Below are 20225 nucleotides of genomic sequence, written 5' to 3'. Positions count from 1 at the left end.
TGTGTGAAAAAACAAATGGAAAAATTATTGTCAACCAGTACTAAACATGCCAGCTTCCAGTGGTCTCAGCGCTAAGAACCATGGCTGCAGACTCAAGTCAGCATGAGAGTCCTGATGCTCTCATGTGCGTGTGCAAGGACCGAGAAATGGGGTCAGAGGACCATGTCAACCCCAGACCTTTCAAAAACAAAAACAGCTTCTTTCACCCGCATTAGCAAATAAACTTAAAGCTAACTACCCAGCATCTTGTAACCTCTAACTGGAGGCCCCGGGGACAGTCACGTCCCAAGGGGGCCAAGGGGGGAGGGGAGGTCAGCACAAGTGCCAGGCCCACTCCAGTCCACGAACCCCAACACCGCACCAGTGGGACTGGGGCACCTGGGAAAGCTGCAGGCTCGAGGGTGAGTGAGCAGGAAGCCCAGGCACATGGACCAGCAGACATGTCAAGTCACAGGAGGCTCCTTCCCATCAGCTCGGGCAGCCTGGTCTGCCCAGCCTAGCTGAGAAGCGGGGCCAGGTTCTTGAGTCTGGAAGCCTGGCTAAACCCCAAGTCACACATACAGAATAAAAAGGCCATTTTTGATGGGGAAGTGAATGCCACCAGTTTTAAAGGCGAAGATGCGAGACTTGGATAGGTGACAAAGTGCTAAAGATTGCCGTCACACTGACAGCATGTCTGGCCTTCTGTCAGTAAAGTTCCGAATGGCTTTAAAACACTTCAACAACAGCCCAGCTAGCCATTGTATTAGTTATAAACTTATTAGCAGCTAAAATCATATAAACAAATAATACAAATTAATAACTGGTCAAGTTTTGATATTATTTTATCAGAACGCTTCATTTTTAATAAAGTTAAAGTATTTTTAAAGACCATTATTAATATACTGAGAATGTTCATAGTGCAAACATTTGCATAATTCAGACAGTTAATGGAGAATACAGAAGTGTCATCATGACGTGGCTCTAGTGAAGCGGCCATGGTGCCAAGGAAGGGCCCAGCTGACCTGGTCCCGGAAGCAAGGGTGTGGGCGGGGCCGGCTCCTTACTTGGAAGTGGTCTTCGGCTGCCTTGCCACCCACGTTAAGGACACTCAGAGAGCTGGCGCGCTTCATGCTGCAACCGGACGGTGGACATGCAAGGACAGGCCGTCAGCACACAGTCAACCAGGAGTGGGAAGCAGAGCAAAGCCGTCCCTCAAAGGCCTGTCACCACAGGGGGCCTGAGTGTCCCTGGCGGAGCGCGGGCCTTATCTCCCTCGGGCTAGGCTGTCCACCCAGTTCTCAACACGGACACCCAGGTCCAACTGTATTTAGCACCCGGTAGAAAAAGGTGCAGTTTCTCTGCGTCTTCCTCAGCAAAATGTTTGTCCTAAAGAACCACATGTAAACCCCAAGTGTTACTACAGCTTCACTTTGTACAGCCTGGCTGCTCTAGGAGCCGAGAGGCTCTGCGGATGCAGCGTACTGACTCAGCCTCGCGAGGGGCTCCAGGAACTGGACCAGCCAGGTGTCTCATCACCTCCGTGACTGCACTGCACAGTGACCCTAGGCTCACAATTAAGAGCAAATCATAGATATAGTCTATATTTTATGTTTTTGAATATTAAAACTAGGGAAACATTTTTTATTTGTAAAATAAACTGAGGCTAATATTTCTCTGCTTAGAAACCAAAATTTAAAACAAATTTCATAGTTTTAAAGAAATACTGTGATCTACACATATATTTATTTTTTTCTCCCATTTGACACCTTTAAAATAATGAAATAAGCTACAGATTACCTATAACCTAAACCTGAATTATGCATATCCTAAAATTACCTTACTGCCACCACAGATGACCTCCAACACAAGTCACCTTAGCTTTTAAGGCTAAAAATAACCGATGTGAAGGATTATTTGTAAATGTTTACAGCAGAATCTGTGATTCTGAACTTGAACTACTAGGGCACAAGCAGGGACCACTGTTACTCATTCTGCCAGCTGGGCCCAGCTGCAAGGCCGGGGCCGGGGCCCGGGCCCAAGACGCACACAAGGCGGCTCTGGCCGCAGGGAGGGAAGGCCGGGCCCAAGCCCGCACGTCGGTCGGCACACGGGCACAGCACCAGGCAAGGGGTGGACACCTACTGAGCTCCCCCTGAGCGACCGACCCCCAAAACAAAGATCTCGATCTACTTACTCCCAAGTGGAATGACTCCCTTCCCCAACCAGGGCAAAACGAGAGCGCCCCATGCACCCCACACAGCGCACTGGGCCCCAGCAGGCTCCTCCCGATCCGGAACCCCTCAGGAACAGAGGACAAAACTGAACCACATCACAGGTGAAGTACAGTCTGGCATATTTAATTATTCAATTAACTGGCCAGGTAACTTCTTCTAAGGAAGCTACACAACCCTTGTCCTCAAACTCCCTTTTCCCTACAAGATGAAAGAACAATCCGCCCCGTCAACACCGCTTCCAAATCAGAGCCACATTTTTCCACTCACACCTGTGTGGAGCCCACTGACTCCACGGAGTCTGGGAGCTGCCGGCGGCTCTGTGATCTGCCAGCAGCACTGCTGGCCTTGCTAGAACTCGCTAGAAAGGCAAACTCACCCCCCGCAGACCCCGGCACCAGAGAATCTGGGTGGGGCCGCACAGTCTGTCACAAACCCTCTGGCAGGTGCTGAAGAATGCTCAAGTTTGAGAGCGATTTTTAATTTTAAAAATGTTACTCTTACCTGGAAAGATGACTCTGTTTATGCATTGTATGAGATACAATTTCTAAATTATTTAGTTTTCCAAAAAGTTCAGTAAGGTATCATCCAAATATCGTCCATGAAGAACGTTAGTATATGCAAGCGCGGGTCTATTTCACACCAGGTCTGGCCAGCAAAGTCTTAGTGCTGTGAACGTGCCACACTGGGGAGTGTTCACACAGTTACATCACGTACAGACAGGAAGACATGGAAGAAACAGAAACTGTGAGCTCTGTCACATGGGAAGGCAGGTCCCACGTCATGGGGCTCAGTGCCAGAATCGGAGTTTGCATTTGAAAAGCAAAGCTTTCCAACACCGGAACCTCGAATGAGCAGCGCGTCCGCCCCATAGGGGTGAGTGATGGCCGGTACAGACTGACCACACGCCCTGTTCAGATGCCCAGAATGCTGAGAGAAAGTTTGCTCTTTCCAAACTTAGAGCGCCAGACAGTACACTATCATTTTAGTCCTGGGAACTTGTAAACACTTTAAAGCCGGAGTCACCTGAGAGCCTCCTTCCCTCAGGACGCGTTCACCTGTCTCTCAGGCAGGACAGCACCCTGCGCTGGGCCTCACGTGCTGCAAATGCAGCGTCTTCCAGGGCCTCACAGCCAACAGCTGCAGAGCTTACAAAGCATCTTCTGCACAAACGGGGCTGGAGACACCCCTGAGAAGCAGGGCAGTGGCCACCCATAAAAATCAAGTCGTTCCTCTTGCCTGAGAAGCCATCAATCAGGAAACATGTTCATCCAACACAGAGAGCCACCCAGGGCACAGAGATGGGAGCAGGCCTGGCCTCTGCCCCTGCAGGGAGCTGGCCCAGGGGCACCGGCTAACACCGCAGGGCTCAGGGGCCAGACCCTACCCGACATCAAGAGGGCTGGGACTGGACATGCCTTGAAAACAGCAGAGGACACAACTGAAAAGGCACACAGCTTTAATGCTACCGAAGTGCCGCCCAGAGCTCAGTCTCACAGTCCTCGGACGTTAGACATTAGAATTCTTCCAGAACTTAGAGTGAGATAGCTTTTAAAGTAGAGTTATACCAGGAATCAATCTTTACAAAGGAGGTGCTGTTTTAGGGAGGTAGAGCTTCACAGAACAGCTGACAAAGCAGTGCTTCTGTGAGAAGTGCATCCAAAACCAGGAAGCCATTTTCACCAGAAACAACTCAGAAACCAGAGCAGTTTGTTAGCACCCTAACAGAAAAGCAGTGAGCCCTGCCTCTGATGCAGCTTAGAAAAAACAGAGTATCTCAGAACCAAATTCCTTTAACAGCCTAAATGTTACTGTTCAAAAGACCCTAAAAGACTCATGACTGAAACCTTTGTTTAACACATGCTAAAGCTAAGGTCTTTTAGAGTCTCCTGAAGAAACCTGCTACAATGGACGTCTCGACGTTGTAATCCTTCTATTTAGAACCGCTTTTCTTCCTGTAGTTAATACCTATGTGATAAGATTTAGTATAATCATAGCTAGCACTTGATTTTAAAAGAACAAAATTTTAAAGGATTTAAACGAATGCTAACTTAGTAAATAAATAATGCCTGTTTAGAGTAAACACGTTAATATGCCCGGTGTTTTAATATTAAGCTTCGACTTTTCACTGCTAAGGCTTTCTCTGCAACGTAACGGAATCAAAGAGCTCCGCAAGCTTCTTTCAAAGGCATTGGCCCTTTTTGCCTCTAAGAGGAAGTTTCACAATTGTTTCTCAACCTGTCCTGGGAAAAGACTGGACTGAAACTACTAAACCCTTCCATTGCTAAAATACGGGCAGCGAGTTGGCGTGTTTTTTCTGAAGCTCTGGAGCAGAGGTGGCCGTGAGGCGGGGCGGGTCGGCGGGGCGGCGGCGGGGCTGGAGATAGTTACCCGGGGTTCTTTGGCTCACTCTCTCGGGAACTTCCTCCCTTCAGCTTCCTAACCAGCTTCTCGCTGCTGCGTTTAATTGAAGCCCGGAGTTTGCTAAAGGAACCACTGCGTTTTAAAGATCCAGTGCCATCCTGAAAAAAACGTGAACAAATGTGAAGCTACAGGTGTTTCCCCCCCCAGCCCCCAAGAGGCAAAGCTGAGTGCAAACAAGATTTCACATTGTGGCTTATCTGCTAGTCTGTGACTTGCTGGTAATGTGCAGTCCCTGTCAAATTAGCCGTGACATTTTCGACAGAACTAGAACAAATAATCCTAAAATTTGCTGGTTGTATGATTTCTACGGAAATTACCAATTTGCCATTATATAAATACACTTCAAAAAGAAATCTATCCATCTTAAATTTCATTCAAGACAATCCAATGATCATGAAAACTTTTGAACATGAAGCTCATTCAAACAAAAGTAATAAGACCCTCAAAGGAAAGTTAACCATATTATTGTTGTTTTGAAAGAAAAGATACACAAAATGTCTCAAGAAAATTAAGCAGTTTCTAGGAATATCACCAAAATCAAATTCCATGTTTAATAAATGCAGGAGCATCTGGTCCATATAGCTGAACGGGACCCAAAACATTTACATCTGACACAGGCAACTTCCTCTTAATAACTTCCTCTAAATGCAACAGATGTACAGTTTCTTCAGTAAGTTTTAGAGGACAGTTTTATTAAATGTGGATTATAAATGTGGTTGGAAGTTTAAATAAAATGCTCATTCTGTGCCAATAACCAAAACCCCTCAGACATCTTGCAGGAAGCACAAGGAGTGCCCAGCTTTCATCACAGCTGATTCAGACATAAGTGAGACACTCAGCAGTATCTGGATGTGAAAATCAAAACACAGAGTGAAAAAATGTGTACACAGCAACTTTTATTCTCAGAATGAATCTTAGTAAGATTAACAGGAGCCCCATTCCTTCTAGAAGCCAGAGCAATGCTGCATTCCATGGAAAGAGTGAGGAATTCTACCAAGCAGACAGACACCGAGACACAGGTCAGTTGGAGTGAGTTTATTAGAAGTTAGAAAGACACAAATACACAAATCACTGAACACTTAAAGATTAGTAGAGAAAAGCAGAGTTGCCAAAATTCCACACAGAGACTACACAGCCAGTTCTACTTGAGCATGATCCGAAGGGGCAGGCCCGGAGCCGGGCCAGGTCCCCAGGACGGGAGCAGCACATGCCCTGGGCTCACAGCCGAGCCGGCGTCACGTCACCATCATGCCACTGCGGTAACACCGGGGGAGACCTCTAACTACCTTCTATCAAAGTGAACAGCTATCCTCTTAGGTTTTAAACTCACGTAGTACACGGTGAATGGATTTCATTAATACAGCTTGTATTACTAAGTACATGTCTGGCAAAGCTACATGTTTACAGAGATAAGGGACCCCCCAAAAGAACAGCAGCACCGAAAGGAGCAGCCAGTCACAGAGGCGCAGCTCTGACAAGAATCCTAGGGGACTGCTAGACACAGCGGTCAGCACTGGAGAGAGGAGAGAAGCTGGAGGCGGTGCCACCCTCATGCAGGAGACAGTGAGTGTCACACAAGGCGGCTAGGCCTGTCAGACAGAAACGGAGAGAGAGAGCCCAGGTGAGACTTGGGAGGCAAGAGTCAGTTTCCCACTTAGCACAGCTAGGCTTACAGTATTTCTAGGTCACAAAACCTCAGCAGCATTGTAAATTCTTTAGTATTTGGAACTATCTTCTGCTTGCTTCTGTCAGCCCAGGATAAAACAGGGACTGGGCCTCGTGTTACCTTTTACACTGTCTAGACTAGCCACTCCTCACCACCCTCAAGATAAAATGCAGCGTGTTTGGAGCACAGACTAGCACTGTGCCGGAAGCCTCCTCAATGCGAGGACAAAAGGGCTTCAAGTGACTGTATGTAAAAGAGATTCTGCAACGAGAACCAACCCTAGTGACCAACAGACAGACTGCCATGCACGGGAGGCGTGCGCTCACTCAATCTGTCACTGAATCAGAGGCCCTTCTAGACCCCTGAACTATCAGCTTCTCTCTGAAAAGCACTGACGTGGTAGATGTTTCAGAAATTGTAGGAACCGCTGACTGTAAAAGTCTACAGCACATTTTTAACATGCAGTTGATAATCCAAAGCAAAATTAACTAGAAAAGGCATCCACAGCAGCAGCGCATCTGGGTCCTGGCAGACGGGAAAGCCGACGGCCTCGCCCAGAAGCCCCGCGCGGCAGGGACCTGAGCCGCCCGCGCTGACTCACCATGCGACGCTGAGCAAGTCATTTAACCAGCCCGAGCTTCATCTTTCTCATCTTTAAAATGGAAAAATAAAACTTGTTACCAACTCCCCACGAGTGCCGGGAGGACAAGAAAACACAAGTTCTTGCTGCTCTTCAGAAAAGAATGTCAAAATGTTTAACATAATTCTACGAATAGTACTACTCCTGCTGTTCAGTTCAAAATCCAGTGCTACACTACCACAGTACTATTTGTAATATTCCTGCACTAGATGCTCAGCAGAATACAGAAGAGCAGTTTCACTCAGATTCTAAAAGTACTTCTTGTTTTATGCACACACACACGCGCACATGCACACTCTCCCCCCACCACCCCTCTCCCCACCCCCCACCCCCAACAACGGGCTTGGGAGCAGCACGTGGTCCCAGGGACACTGGATCAAGTCTGCCCACCCTCCCTGCTCTCGCCAGCTGGGACCCTCGCCCGTGAGAACCAGCAGGAAGGACAGGACAAACCCACCAAACCAGGGGGACTTCTACTCAATACAGGCTTTAGAGGTGGGGAGTTTCACTCCATTTCAACACATCTTCATACTGTCATGAATTATTTACATCAAAACAGTGGGCTTCTGAACAGAAGCTAAGAGTATGATGTACTAGTTAAGAGCTACACAGCGGTAATTAGCATCTACGGATTGCAGGTGATTTGGTGGTTTTTAATTTTTTTTCTCTGGTATATTCTAGTTGGCTTCCTAATACAATTTCTTAAAAATAAAAATTAAGCTACTTATAATTAACAGTATTATTTTATTCCCCAGTAATCCAGGAAGAGTTCAGTGTATTAAAAGCTTTTAGGGAAAAAACTAGCACGGGAAACAACAGGAAAAGAATGGGGGCATGGGGGTGGGCCACTTCCAAAGGACCCCAGTAGATACTGGCACCCGAGACAAAAAGTCTAGTGTAGATGAAGGCTGACTCTGGGACTTGGGTTCTACTCAGAATGCAAGCGGCGTGGTGTGTCCTGGTGGGACCACCGCAAATACAACTCCCTCAGAACAGGGCAGCCCCGAGGCCCCAAGGCCCCAGTGAGGACCCGGCTGCCAGGGGCCAACACGGTAGACCGCCGTTAACACAAAGCCTCGTGGACACAGGGTAAACGGAACCCAGACCTTCCAGAAAGGGTTCCTATGCACAGAGCGTCTGTGTTTTTAGAGGCAGGATCATAAAAGAGAACTAATTCAGACTTTTTTTTTTAATTCAGACCTGACGGTGATTTGTATACCTGCACAATTTATACAAAAACAAGCTCGATGAAGTTGTATTTTCAAGTACTTTAATCACAGTATTTATGATCATAAAGGGAAGGAACAGAATTGTACTTCCCTAAACAAATTACCTACCATGTCAAGAATCTGATCCAAGAACTTCATATGAATTATTAGAATATGTGCAGTAACCTTATTTTTATTTTAACAGCATACAACTCAGTTCTGTGCTGACCCAGACTTACAGCAATCTGCAGGGAGCAGTCATTATAACCCAGCTCGCCTTACCTTAGACCACACCGCCCTCTGTTGTAAATGCCACTTCCGGATGTTGAGAGGGCCTAGGCCTAGTCCGAGTGGATGGCTGCGCGAACCCCAGGGAGAGGGCCTGCCCCCCCAGTTCCAGTCCTCCCCACAGAGCAGCTCAGCGCTCTCCCTACGGCAGAAGTTCCCAAACTTCTTAAAGAGTGCTGAAATATTTTAAATCTTTTTAAAAAGTTAAAATCCAATGCAGAACCCCAATAAGAAAATAAAATCTAAACGGCATTTTCTCAACCCACAGGTGTAAAAAGTTCTTATGACAATGAAGTTAAACAGAACAACGAAGCTGCCCTGCAGAACCCGCAATCCGAAACATGAAGTTACAGACGACAGGTCTGGCCTCAACTCCCAATTTATTTCTATCTTTTCTCTTGACTGCATAACACTGAGAAAATCCTGACACAGAGATAAGCAGCTGCAAACAGCAACAACTCTTAAACTGTCTGCCTTGTACTGCCAGGGCAACTTGCACTCACACGGGAACAGAACAGACACTCTATTCTCACACCTGGGCAGAGACTGATGTGGGGCTGCAGTGTGTTAACATCTAAACCGAAGATACTGGAAATGGGCCCCTTTGGTTGCATATAATTATAGCTCAATAAAGTTGATTTTAAAAACATCTAAATGTGCATACTGCCTTTCTGGCCTCTTAAAACATAAATGTCTTTACAATTTAAAAAAATCCTTGAAATAAAAAATGCAGGTACACTGAGCTCTAAAATTATACCTAAGGGAATGTTTTCTATAGGTATACAGGGACACAAAATAGGGTACAAATTTTATTCTTTGAAACTACTGCAATGGAAAAATATTAAATAATCTTGAGTATCAATTTTTAAAAAAACAAAAAAACACAAATGATTTGAAAGTAAAATTCAAATCAAAGGTGGGAGTGAGCAGCACTACTGCCTCTGAGCCTTCGAGTTTCCAAAGGAAACCAGCCTGAGCGCCACGGCCTCCGGGAGGAGGCCCCAGCTCGCGGCTGTCCCGCTCTGGCAACCTGAGCAGCGCTCTATCTGCTGCGTCAGGTGAGACTCCATTTAAAGAAAGGGTTCCTCTCGCTGCTCAAAGTGCTGGATGACCCAAGATCTCGATTCTTCCAGTCAGTCGAACCCTGGGCCAAGTAAAGCGCCCTGGGATGGATTCTGTCAGGCTGTGAACTGCTAGTGTCCAGAAGTCAAGGAGAAAGATACCCCACGCCCAGCGGGTGAGCGTCCCGAATGGCAGCACGTCCCCAGGGAGAGGGACGTGGAACCACAGGGGAGCAAGCAGGCTCTTGAGGGGACAGCTTCTACCCGCTGCACTAGGGATTCCAGCCGCAGTCCCAGCAGGAAGCCGCCCGCCAACCCCTCCCCAAGAGGGGAGGCAGCACTCCCTCAGCCCCAGCCTCCGCCTTGAAGACGGTAACAGGATGCTGAGGTGTCAGTAACGTGATCATCACATGATTTGAAAGGTTGACCTAGAAATACTGTCTCAAGAGAAAGCTCCACTAGGACCTCACGAGAGAACCAGCGCCTGCTCCCTGGCTCCTGAGGGACAGAGGCTGGCCGGGCCTCTGCACAAAGCATGCGGACGACGCGGCGCAGGGGGAGCACAGTCCACGGCGTGGCTGGACGTGGGCAGGGCAGGCCAGCCGTCCTCGTGTGCACCTGGCTGCGGCCCCGCGGGGCCAAGGGGTCAAAGCAGATGCTGATTGGTTGTCTTGGCACAGGAGAAACCAAAGCAAGAAAGCTGCCAGATAAAGACAGTCAAAAAAGATGTTCCTCCCTGAGATTCTGGCCAACAACCTCCTGTACGAGATGTCTGTCTAGAATGCTGACCCCTACCAAACTGCTACAGCTACGGAAAACCCCAAGAGTATGTAGATTCAAAAAGACAGATTATAAGAAAGCCCCAAATTCCTATTTGGTAAAACATCTGTACAATTACAACTAGTCAAACTGCATTACGTGACTTCAGAAAAAATCAATAGTGCACCTGAATGCATTAGAGCTAATCCTGCATTCAACCCTCCCTGATAACAGCAAAACTCCAAAGACATCAGTTCCACGTGCAAAAACACTATCCACGTGTTACAAAAATTCACTAGAAAGAAAATGTCCAGAAGGCCACATGCTCTTTGGCAACCACTGGAGAAACAGCGGTGCAAGAATCTCTGCAGAAGCAGACGCTGGCCATGGAGGGGACGCTTCCAACACAGCACACGCTCGGGAGACACCTGCAGCAGGCACGTCACTGTGAAGTGTGGTGAACCACCAGGCTCCTCAGGGGACGGAGCTGGGGCGCAAAGAGCAGCTGCCCTAACATCTTTGCTCCTGAACTGCTCTTTTCTATAGTCAAGCTCTGTCTGAAACGTCATTTTCCTTTAAAGTATTTAAACTAATTCTAACAGAATCTATAGCAGCCTGGTCAGTGAAATTAGGAGCACTGAAGTTAGCGATGAAAATGGGTAAGTTAAAAAAGCAAGTTAGTTATCTGCCACACTAATCCTAACATTAAAATAAAACCAGATTATGGATTATGCTTTAAATAACCAGGACACTCAATCAGCATTTAAGTGCTCAAAGTGAAGCCAAACAGCTTTCATGGACTCCTAAGAGGAAGAAAATTACCGCTTCCAACAAGTGACAGCCTTGGGCACTGGCGGAAGGTGACCTACAAGGGCCTAGCTGGGACTGACTGAGGAAGGAGGCCGGCGAGGCTCCTGCCGTGCACTGTACTTACCCCGCTCCACTCTACGCTCATACTCACTTCCTCCCCTCCGTCAGGGCCGCTCTCGTACTTGACCGCGTCCGAGCTGAGGCTCTCCCGGCTTCTCCGCTTCTCCGTGTTCTCAGGGTCATTCAGCACCTCAGCGACTCTCTGTTTGTGAACATTGTCAAGACCCTGGGAGCCAGGTAGAGAAAAGGGTTTGATCCATTAGCACTCGAGTTTCCGGAGGGTTTCTAAGATCACTAAACGTGTACTAGGAGAAAACACTGGGGGGGAGATCAGAACAGTGACTCTCAGGAAGGCACACTCAAGACATGTGCATTTCACTGTATGTAAATCTCACCTCAAATCTTAAAAAACTACGAACATATGTTAAGCTCCACTTAATGACCTGTACATTCAAGTATTTAGAAGGCAGTGCAGTGAGGTACACAATTTTGAAATGCATCAAAAAAAAAAAAAGATTAAAGGACAGATGAAGGGAGAGATATAAATCAAGTATCATAAACTGCTCTTGACGGAGCCCAGGTGGCAGGTGCTGTTTTGTAAGCGTCTGTAAAGTCTGATGATGAGAGGCCCAGCTTTTAGCACCACGTGCCTGCTGTTTCCCGCCTCCAAACCCAGTCCGTGGTTGGACAGCCCTGGACTGTTGTGACGTCTCTGACAGTCAGCGACGGATGCCTGCCGAAGGCGCTCCAAAAGCAGACTCTCACTCTGGGGAAGGGCTGACAAGCAGCAGCAAGCAGTCGCCGACTTTCTCAGTCTCGCTCCAGCACGCCCCAGTTCAAACGCAACTGGATTAATGCCCAGCAGCAAACATTCTCCATGTTGTTTCAGTGCCGATTGACATCCACGCTCTAAATGGGATTCCAACCCCACAGCTCAGGCAAAACCCACACCTTCGCTGACCTGCACGGGCGCCCTCTGAGGAGGCACAGTGCTGCTATGACTTTCACAGGGAAACGACTGTGGCAGGAGGGGTGTGGTCAGTGAGGCCCGGGTAGCCTCTTCTCTTAAACCTCTGCAGCTTCTGACTCTGACTCCGACTCTGCGGGTTGGGTGAACACTACGTGCAATGGTTTACAACAAGGCCTGAGGCGCCCCCAGACCACCTGAGCCAGAACCCCTCACAGCACACACCCAGGCCCAGAGGACCCGGGAAGGATGACGGGGACAAGGAAGGGCTCCTGCAGGGACAGCGACTGGGGGAGTCCCTGACGGTATCCCTGCCGGGCCTTCTCTGGTCACACAATTTCTTCAAAGAAAAAAATTATCAGGTATACATGGGTGACTTTAATCCCAGCTGAAAAGTGGCCACAAACTAACAACTATACAACAGTCTACATACACATCATTCGGGGGAGGAACCCAGACCTGCGCCTCCAGCTCTAAAAACAGGAAACAAAACCTGCTGACTTTATATGCACGCACACACTCAGCAATACACTAACTGCTCACTGCACACCAGTAATCACAGGGCAGGAGCTCAGCCCTTCTCCTGTATTTTCTCTGCAAGCTAACTCCAGCAGAACTGAAACCTCTCAGGTGATGAAGGAAGTGCTTCAGCAGCTCACTAGCTGCTCTTCGCTGACTGACACTGCACTGCATGGCTGGAGCACGCTGTGCAGCTGGTCACCCGTCGATGGGTACATGGTGCTTCCATGCTTAGCCTCCTGGGAGTAACGCTGCCGTGAACGCATGGAGGAGACAGATTCAATCCTCACTATTTACAGAGGCCACAGTCGAGAACTCAGCCACGTGCCAACACGTATTTCTAATCCCCAGTCAATGCTCGAAGTGCTTTCACGGTCCTTCACAGACACACACAGAGTGGAGGAAAGCTCAGGTCATACAGCACATGTCCCCAGCTAAGACCCAGCAAGGTAGCATTCTGCTTTCTTTTTCCTCCTAAAGCTTCATTTATTTTTTTAAATTGTGTTTGTTTGTTTGTTTGGGGGGGGGGTAATAGGTTTATTTGTTTATTTAGTGGAGGCACTGGGGACCGAAGCCAAGACCCTGAGCATGGTGGGCCCGTGCTCCACCACTGAGCTGCACCTCCCTACCCCTGCTTTCCTCTTTCGTCTCGTACTGTCAACAACTGTCCCCTCCCAGTCTGAATTACTCGGTGCCCAGGCTCTCCACATTTCTGTCAGGGACCTCACTGTTTAAAATGGCCCCCAAGAGTGTGCTAAAGTGTCATCTAGTGTCCTAAGCACAAGAAGGCTGGGGTGTGCCCTGCGGAGACAGGCATGAGTTTCAGAGCTGCTGGCCATGAATTTCTTGTTTCACCGATTCATTAACCAACACCACACACTACACAAGGTGTCTTTAAACAGAAACACACATTAACACAAGGTTAGGCCTTGAGTTGGCGTGAATGTGACCAGAGGCTCACACGACCCCACCCTGCACTTTCCTCCCCTGGGAGTAGAGGCCTGGCAGTGCCGACTGTGTGTTCAGAGCAACTGCAGACACAACAACCGCGCAGCGGGACTCCGCTGTGCCAGCGTGTGCACCGCTGCTCAGTCTGGACGTGGACGCTGGGAGTGGACCTGCAGGCCACCTGGCAATTCTCCGCCTGACTCTGATGCACCTCCAACCTGTCTCCTATAGCAACCGCGCCTGCGGCCCGAGGGGCCAGTTCCCACACCTCCCCAACACCGCTGTTTCTGTTTTGGTTTTGCTCTAGCCATCCTCATGCGTGCAAAGCGGAGTCTCACCGCGGTTTGGCTCCGCCCTCCCTGCTGACTGATGACATGCAGCACCTTTCCACGTGCTTGCTGGCCTCTGTGTCCCACCTCTAGAGCAATGTCTATTCAGGTCATGCACCGCTTTCTAATGCAGTGGTCCCTCTGCCTTCACACACTCTGGATAGCAGACCTCGCCAGGCGTGTGGGTTACCAGTGCTTCCACCGTGCTGTGCAAGTGCCCAACTCCCCTGCAGCGCCCTGGGGCGCAGGTGTCCCCAGTGCTAGCGGCTCTGACTGACTTGTGCTTTTGCTGCTTGTGCTTTTGGTGCCATATTTACCATCGCTTAAACAATGCAAGTTCTTTATACAAACTAAGATAGTAAACATTTCCTATTCCTAAATCAAGAGTTCAGTAAGCCTAGTAAAAGAGAACCATTAAACTCAAAGTTCTGAAACCTAAGTTGAAAAACAGAAGGCTTTTGACTGACCTGTTTACGTGACCTCATGGCCGCTTCTTCCAATGTTTCTGCAGCTTCAAATTTGCCTTGACGTCTGTAAAGTGCCCCAAGGTTTTTTAAAGTAGTTGTAACAGTTGGACTGTAAGAAAGCATATGGCATACAGAACTATTACATGAAAGTTTTAGAGTGACCACTAGCAACAGCACATGATCTAAAAGACTCACAGACATGTCTGGCTAACGTTCTTCAAACGTGGTACTTTCTTAACTGAAATTCTAAAGGGCTCTTCTGTCTCAAGCATCCCTGCCAACTGCACCGAGCCCGGTGGCTGACCGGCCGCACCCCTGCTCTCCCCATGCTGTGACTGTTCCCAAAGACCCCTGGACAGTCTCCACACCTGTGCAGTGACCCCTAGGGCTCCCCTGGGGGCAGAGCACACCCGGTGTCGGGCAGCAAGGAGGACACACGTTTCAGTGTCGCTCTCCACCTCCCCCTTCTCCCTCCTGGCAAAGGGGAAACAGTCTAAACCCCAAACTCCTCACCAGTGGAAGGAGTCAGGGGATGACAGCTGCGTGTGTGGGAAGAACAGTGTGGACACAGAGGGGGTGTCTCTGTGCTTCTGACAGACAGTCTCACGAAAAAATAAGAAACAAATCTAGTTCATTTCAGCATAGACATATATAACCTCCAAGAGGCTTTGTTCCTTGGGGATGATAGGTGCTTTAGGTACAGAAATAGAGAAGCTATACTCCATGTCTTTGAGAGCACAAAAAATTCAGAAATTATGCTAAGTGCTAGCCCAGAAGAGGTATCTACTCCAAACTAGGGGTTCAGAGAGTTTTCCTGAAACAGACGACTGGTAAACTGAGCCTTAAGGAAGACTGAAAGTTAAAGGAGGAAAAAGACTGTGGAAAGCGTTCAAGTCAGAAGAGGCCCCCAGGGCTGTGCTGGAGTAGCTCACACTACCCTCTGTGGACCACCCCTGCCCTCCCAGGGCGGCGTGGGGAGGCGGGCATGCGGCCCAGGCACGTCTGCAAAGTGCTGGCTTCCGCAGGTCTGCTGGTCTGTTTCCCAGGAGGTTGCTCCATGGCCACCTTCAACACTGGGTCCCCATTTAGCCATCTCCTGCAATGCGGCCGCAAGCCTTGGACAGACTGCTACTGGACAGGACCCATACTGCAAGGGGCTTTGTGTGTGTAAGTTACCTCATTCATAAAGTTACGGGGCTTCCTACTGGAATCTGGGGGAACCACCGGACTGTGCAGCCACAATGCCCTCAGGGGCGCTCACACTGGCTATTCATGAACTTTGAGGCACTAGCTCTTGCACAGCCGTTTCTCTGTTTCTCTCAGTGAAGCAGACATACCTATCAACTTTGCAGGCTTTGTACCAGCCTCCATACTCTCCAAAAGCTGCCCCATCCTTCTGCTTTCCCTAAATTGTAACAAATAATTTCAGATGAGTAATTATCTTAAGCAATATATCCAACTTAGAAAACTCAAAATAGTTATGTTCTTACTTTGCATTCTTCTCTTTCCTCAGCATGCATCCAAATGGGTTTATTTTCATCTACGGAAGAAAAAATAACATCCTATAAATTACAGCATAAAAGAGCCCTTAGACTAAGTAGAAGTTGTCAAGTTTCACTGACTGCAACGTTTCTGTTTCGTTTTTCACACAACCCTTCTCAGGTATTACTTCTCACAACCTGGACAGGTAAGTGTCACAACGGAGAAGACAAGACCATAAAGACAGAACCGGATCACAAGAAACAAGCAGAGAATGGCCATTCATGTGCAGCTCTGTGAACAGTCCTCTACTCTCAGCGCTACCTGGAAAATCATTTCTAAAATTCAAATTAAATTCTATCTTGAAAATACTGCGATGGCTTGGGTACCACCAAGGTCAGGCTGGAAATCACTATTTTTAACGCACCTACACTGCACCTGCGTAGAGAGGAGTGCACCTCTTACCATCAACAGAACCAAACTCCCTTTCATGCGCACGGGTGAGGATCTCTTTGTACAGGGTTTCTGCTTGCTTGAATTTTCCTTGCTTCAAGTAGCAGGATGCCTTAAAATGAAACAAGTACTTATTACTCCTCACATGCAAATGAAGCACAGTTCCTATCGACAAGTGAAACTACAACAGAGCTCAGACAGATGCCAAAAGGGCCGTCTGGCTCTGTCTGCAGCCGCCCCTCTGTCCACACACCAGGTTATTCTTCGTCTTGGCCACGTTGGGGTCGTCAGGCCCCAGCTTCGTCTGGTAGATCTCCAGGGCTCTCTGATAGTAGTACTCCACCTCCTCGTACTTGCCCTGGTTCTGGCACAGTAAGGCCAAGTTATTTAACTGCTTGGCAACATCAGGGTGATCCTTTCCCAAAACCTGGGGATAAAAAAGAGCATATCAGAAACACTCATCACTTGTTTCCCTACCATCCAATCCACTCTCCACCCATTCTGGGGGAGTCTCTCGCACAGAAATACGACTGTGCCTCACTTCCAGGCTTACAGCCTTTGAATGGCTCCCATGTCATGCGATGAGGAAAGTAATAGAGTTTACTGCACTCTCATTCTTGGGGGAAGAAGGGACTGTGCTGAGCTCCTTCAGATGCTCTAGCATCTCTCATTCTTCTAACAATCCTACAATGGAGGTGATACGCATGTTCTGAAGATAAGGAAACTGGATTTTATAAAGGCTATGTAACATAATGGCCAAGTTCTGAAGAGCCCAAACTTAAACCCAGCCCCTTCCAACTCTCAAGTCACTGAGTTACACTCATTCCTATGCATAATAGCCCTCAAAGGAGACTGTCAACTGTTCAACTCGTGTCCTACACACCCTTTCACATTCAGACCCAGAGGCCCTCTGCGATCCCCCAAACTACCTTCCCCAGATTTCAAGCTCCACCTTCAGGGGTCGTTGAACGTGCTGTCCCAGATGCCGTGCTCGTCTTCCAGCACCACTCTAGCCCCACTCCTCTCCGCCGGCTAATCTTCCAGGCCTCCCCAGAGGGGACTTCCCTATATCCAATTTAAGGGAGCCCTCAGCCCATCCCCACCCACTTAACTCACAAGCACATCACCTGCTTTTCTCTCTCTTTGCAAGTATCACTACCCAAAACTATCTTGTAGGTGGAAGGAAAGAGCAAATACACATGAATGAATTTGGCAGATCATTATATACAGCTCATAATCTGTAATTTGATACACCTGTGGTTCTCGATTTTTAACCCAGTCCACTCAAAATCTGAGTGGATAAATAAATAAAATAAAAACCACTGTATTTTGTAAATATCAGACAGATGGCAACCTGACAAAACTTTACCTGCGCAATTTGATAATGAGCCTTTTTTATTTTCCCTTTTCCAATTCCTTGCCATAGGTCTCAAAATTAAATGATTAATCTCTCAGTATCAGTGGTAAATACTCACACAAAATCAAATTAAAATATCACGGCAAAGACCTGACACCCAAGTCTCTATAACATTTGAATACACAGCCATATAGAGTACTGCTGAAATTACCAAGTCACATTTTTTAATGCCTAATTACCATAAACTGTAGTAGCTGGTATTAAATACCCATGACACTGACTTAATCTATAGCTCTAAGTTATTCTTCTGTTCTCAAAAATAGTTACTCCATTTTTAAGCTTTATAAGCATATTTGGTGACCTTATTTTTAATATTAGTGTTTTTCTTATTGACAGACACATGCCCCATGGTCAAATGAACTGCCCCCAAGCCATCCACCTACAAGCCCTCAGAAATTCCTTCTTCAACAGTCGCTTCTTGGCCTCCTCAGGCTGGGGCAGCATGCAGACTCAAGGCTCCACCCTCGGAACACCCACTCCTCCTAAACTCTGATGTAAATGGGTCAGTCTGGCTGCGTTCTGAGCTGCCCATCTGACTGAAAGACTTATTTTCAGTAAATGGCAGTGACGACAGATCACAGCAGTCATTTCTCAAAACTTAAACCCACAATGTTTAAACAGCACAGGACACTGCCTCTTCAGCAGAGACCCCGCCCCCAGCCGCACCTTCTCCCGGATCTCCAGGGCTCTCTTGCACAGCGGCTCGGCTTCTTTGTACTTTCCTCTCTTGCCATAAAGCACTGCGAGGTTATTCAGAGTTGCTGCCACCTGCCAACAGAGGGAAGCACGAAGGACAGTAAAGGACCGCAGCGGAGAGGACTCAGACGGCGCACATCATTTATACCCGGTGTGCACAGTGAGGTGCTCTTAGTGGGATGAGGGAATATGACCTCCCTTAAACCCAGAAGAGCAAGTTCACCATATATAAGTACAGTTGTACAAAGTAACACTGCAGAACATTAAAGTTAAACCAATCAACATCCACATGATTGTGATTTTTTTCCTTTAATTTCACTGGAAGCCACAAAGCCAACCAAAATAGATCTATATGCAAATCTGATCAGATTTTAATAAAAAGACAATACAAAATCTTCAGAAAAAAATTTACAGGAGTACATGCAATTTGATTTAGGATCAAAAAACTTAGTCCGTGATCCATCTGAGGTGGTGGTGATGATAAGCAAGCTAAGTGCACACTGACAGCTGCCGAACATCAGCGACCCCAGCACGGACGCCCCCACTGCTGCGGAGCGCGTGAGGTCCCACCTGCACCGTCCAGAGAAAGGCCGCTCTTAAATCTTCCCTGTTGAGTTTAATGTTAAAATGAGTTGGGTAAAAAAAAATTAGGAAAAATAAAGTATAAAAAGGATGAAAGAACAGATATACAAACCGCAGGATGATCTTTGCCCAAAGTTTTTTCACGGATGGCCAAGGCATCATTCAGTAGATTAGCTGCGTCTTTGTATTTATTCTGGTCTCTAAAGTTAAAAACATACATTAAGTGTTTTAGATAAAACTTACTGAATCTTTTTAAAATGTAATTTTGGAACTAAAGAAATAAAAGTCAAGCTTCAACTATTAAAAAGTGAAAGTTACCTACTAGAACTATTAAAACACCCCTAATGTAGGAGAAAAAGACCCCGTCCACAAATGCACTGGCAAGGTGAGCTTGGAGCCAGGCCTGATCAGCCTTTGAACCTGGCCCTCCACCTAGACTGTCCCCTGGGACAGCACTGCCCCACACTGCTGTGCTCGCCTGTACGTGCCAGATGCCCTGCGGAGTGAGGAAGCCCAGGACCGTGGACGGAGCTTCACTTAGTATCAAACCAAACTCATTCCAGGGTCGGAGTCCAGCTCTGCCAGTTAACGGCTGCGTGGCTTTGGTACATTACGTGGCCTCTGCAGCAGTGGTCGGCCCATCTATAAGGTAGGGATGTGACTCTCAGAGCTGCTCTAAGAAGCTAATGACACGCCACTGCACTAGAAAAGCCTGGGAAACACAAGCATAGGCTGCACACTGCAGTGTCACGATGCAGTTCACAGCTGCCACCGTCTGCGGGAGCAAGGAGGGAGGAAGGGTCTTTCTGACTGGTGAGACAGAAGCACATCCAGCCCCTCTGGTTTAAGAGCTAAATGACACTGCGGCTGCAAACGAGTTAGTTACTTTGCGAGACTTAGTACACATACCTCTCAACTGAGTCAGAACAAACTGCTCAGCAAGGCTTTACCATGCAGAAACCAGTCCGCCCTCCAGAACACTGGAAGGGTTGACAAGGCTTCCAGATCCTCCAAAGTACACCAATTCCAGCCAAGAATATAGGTTTATTTTTCTTCAATCATTCTATTACACATAAAAACTAGCTCGAACTTTTTGTGAAAGTCAGCCAATATGAAATAAAGTTTCAAAAACTAGAAGACACAGTTAACAACAAAAAAACCTAGTAGACACAGCTCTCTGAGAGTGCCAGGAGAGCTGGGCAGGACGCGGCATCTGAGCACTTCTGTCAACAGTGACGT

At 47.7% G+C, this 20225-nt stretch overlaps 1 protein-coding gene across 15 annotated transcripts in view; it reads right to left on the bottom strand.

Annotated features, from left to right (window-relative positions):
- KLC1 (kinesin light chain 1) overlaps positions 1-20225 on the bottom strand; it is a 51777-nt gene that overhangs the window by 6250 nt on the left and 25302 nt on the right. For 2 of the 15 annotated variants that reach the window (XM_072963804.1, XM_072963802.1), the window contains exons 6-14: positions 19099-19186; positions 18375-18476; positions 16545-16718; positions 16304-16403; positions 15850-15899; positions 15697-15764; positions 14360-14468; positions 11194-11355; positions 4605-4735 (exon numbers count right to left, since the gene is read on the bottom strand). In XM_072963804.1, the coding sequence (XP_072819905.1) occupies positions 4605-4735; positions 11194-11355; positions 14360-14468; positions 15697-15764; positions 15850-15899; positions 16304-16403; positions 16545-16718; positions 18375-18476; positions 19099-19186 (984 nt within the window). Of the gene's footprint in view, positions 1-5; positions 1114-4603; positions 4736-5518; positions 6227-6904; positions 6956-11193; positions 11356-14359; positions 14469-15696; positions 15765-15849; positions 15900-16303; positions 16404-16544; positions 16719-18374; positions 18477-19098; positions 19187-20225 lie in introns of those variants that run through there. The other 13 variants (XM_072963805.1, XM_072963803.1, XM_072963800.1 and 10 more) reach the window with 12 other exon arrangements.

The sequence above is a fragment of the Vicugna pacos genome, chromosome 6, assembly GCF_048564905.1.
Source record: "Vicugna pacos chromosome 6, VicPac4, whole genome shotgun sequence".
NCBI classification, from domain to species: domain Eukaryota; kingdom Metazoa; phylum Chordata; class Mammalia; order Artiodactyla; family Camelidae; genus Vicugna; species Vicugna pacos.
The sequence above is the reverse complement of the archived record's forward strand: the minus strand, read 5'-3'. Positions and strand labels throughout refer to the sequence as shown.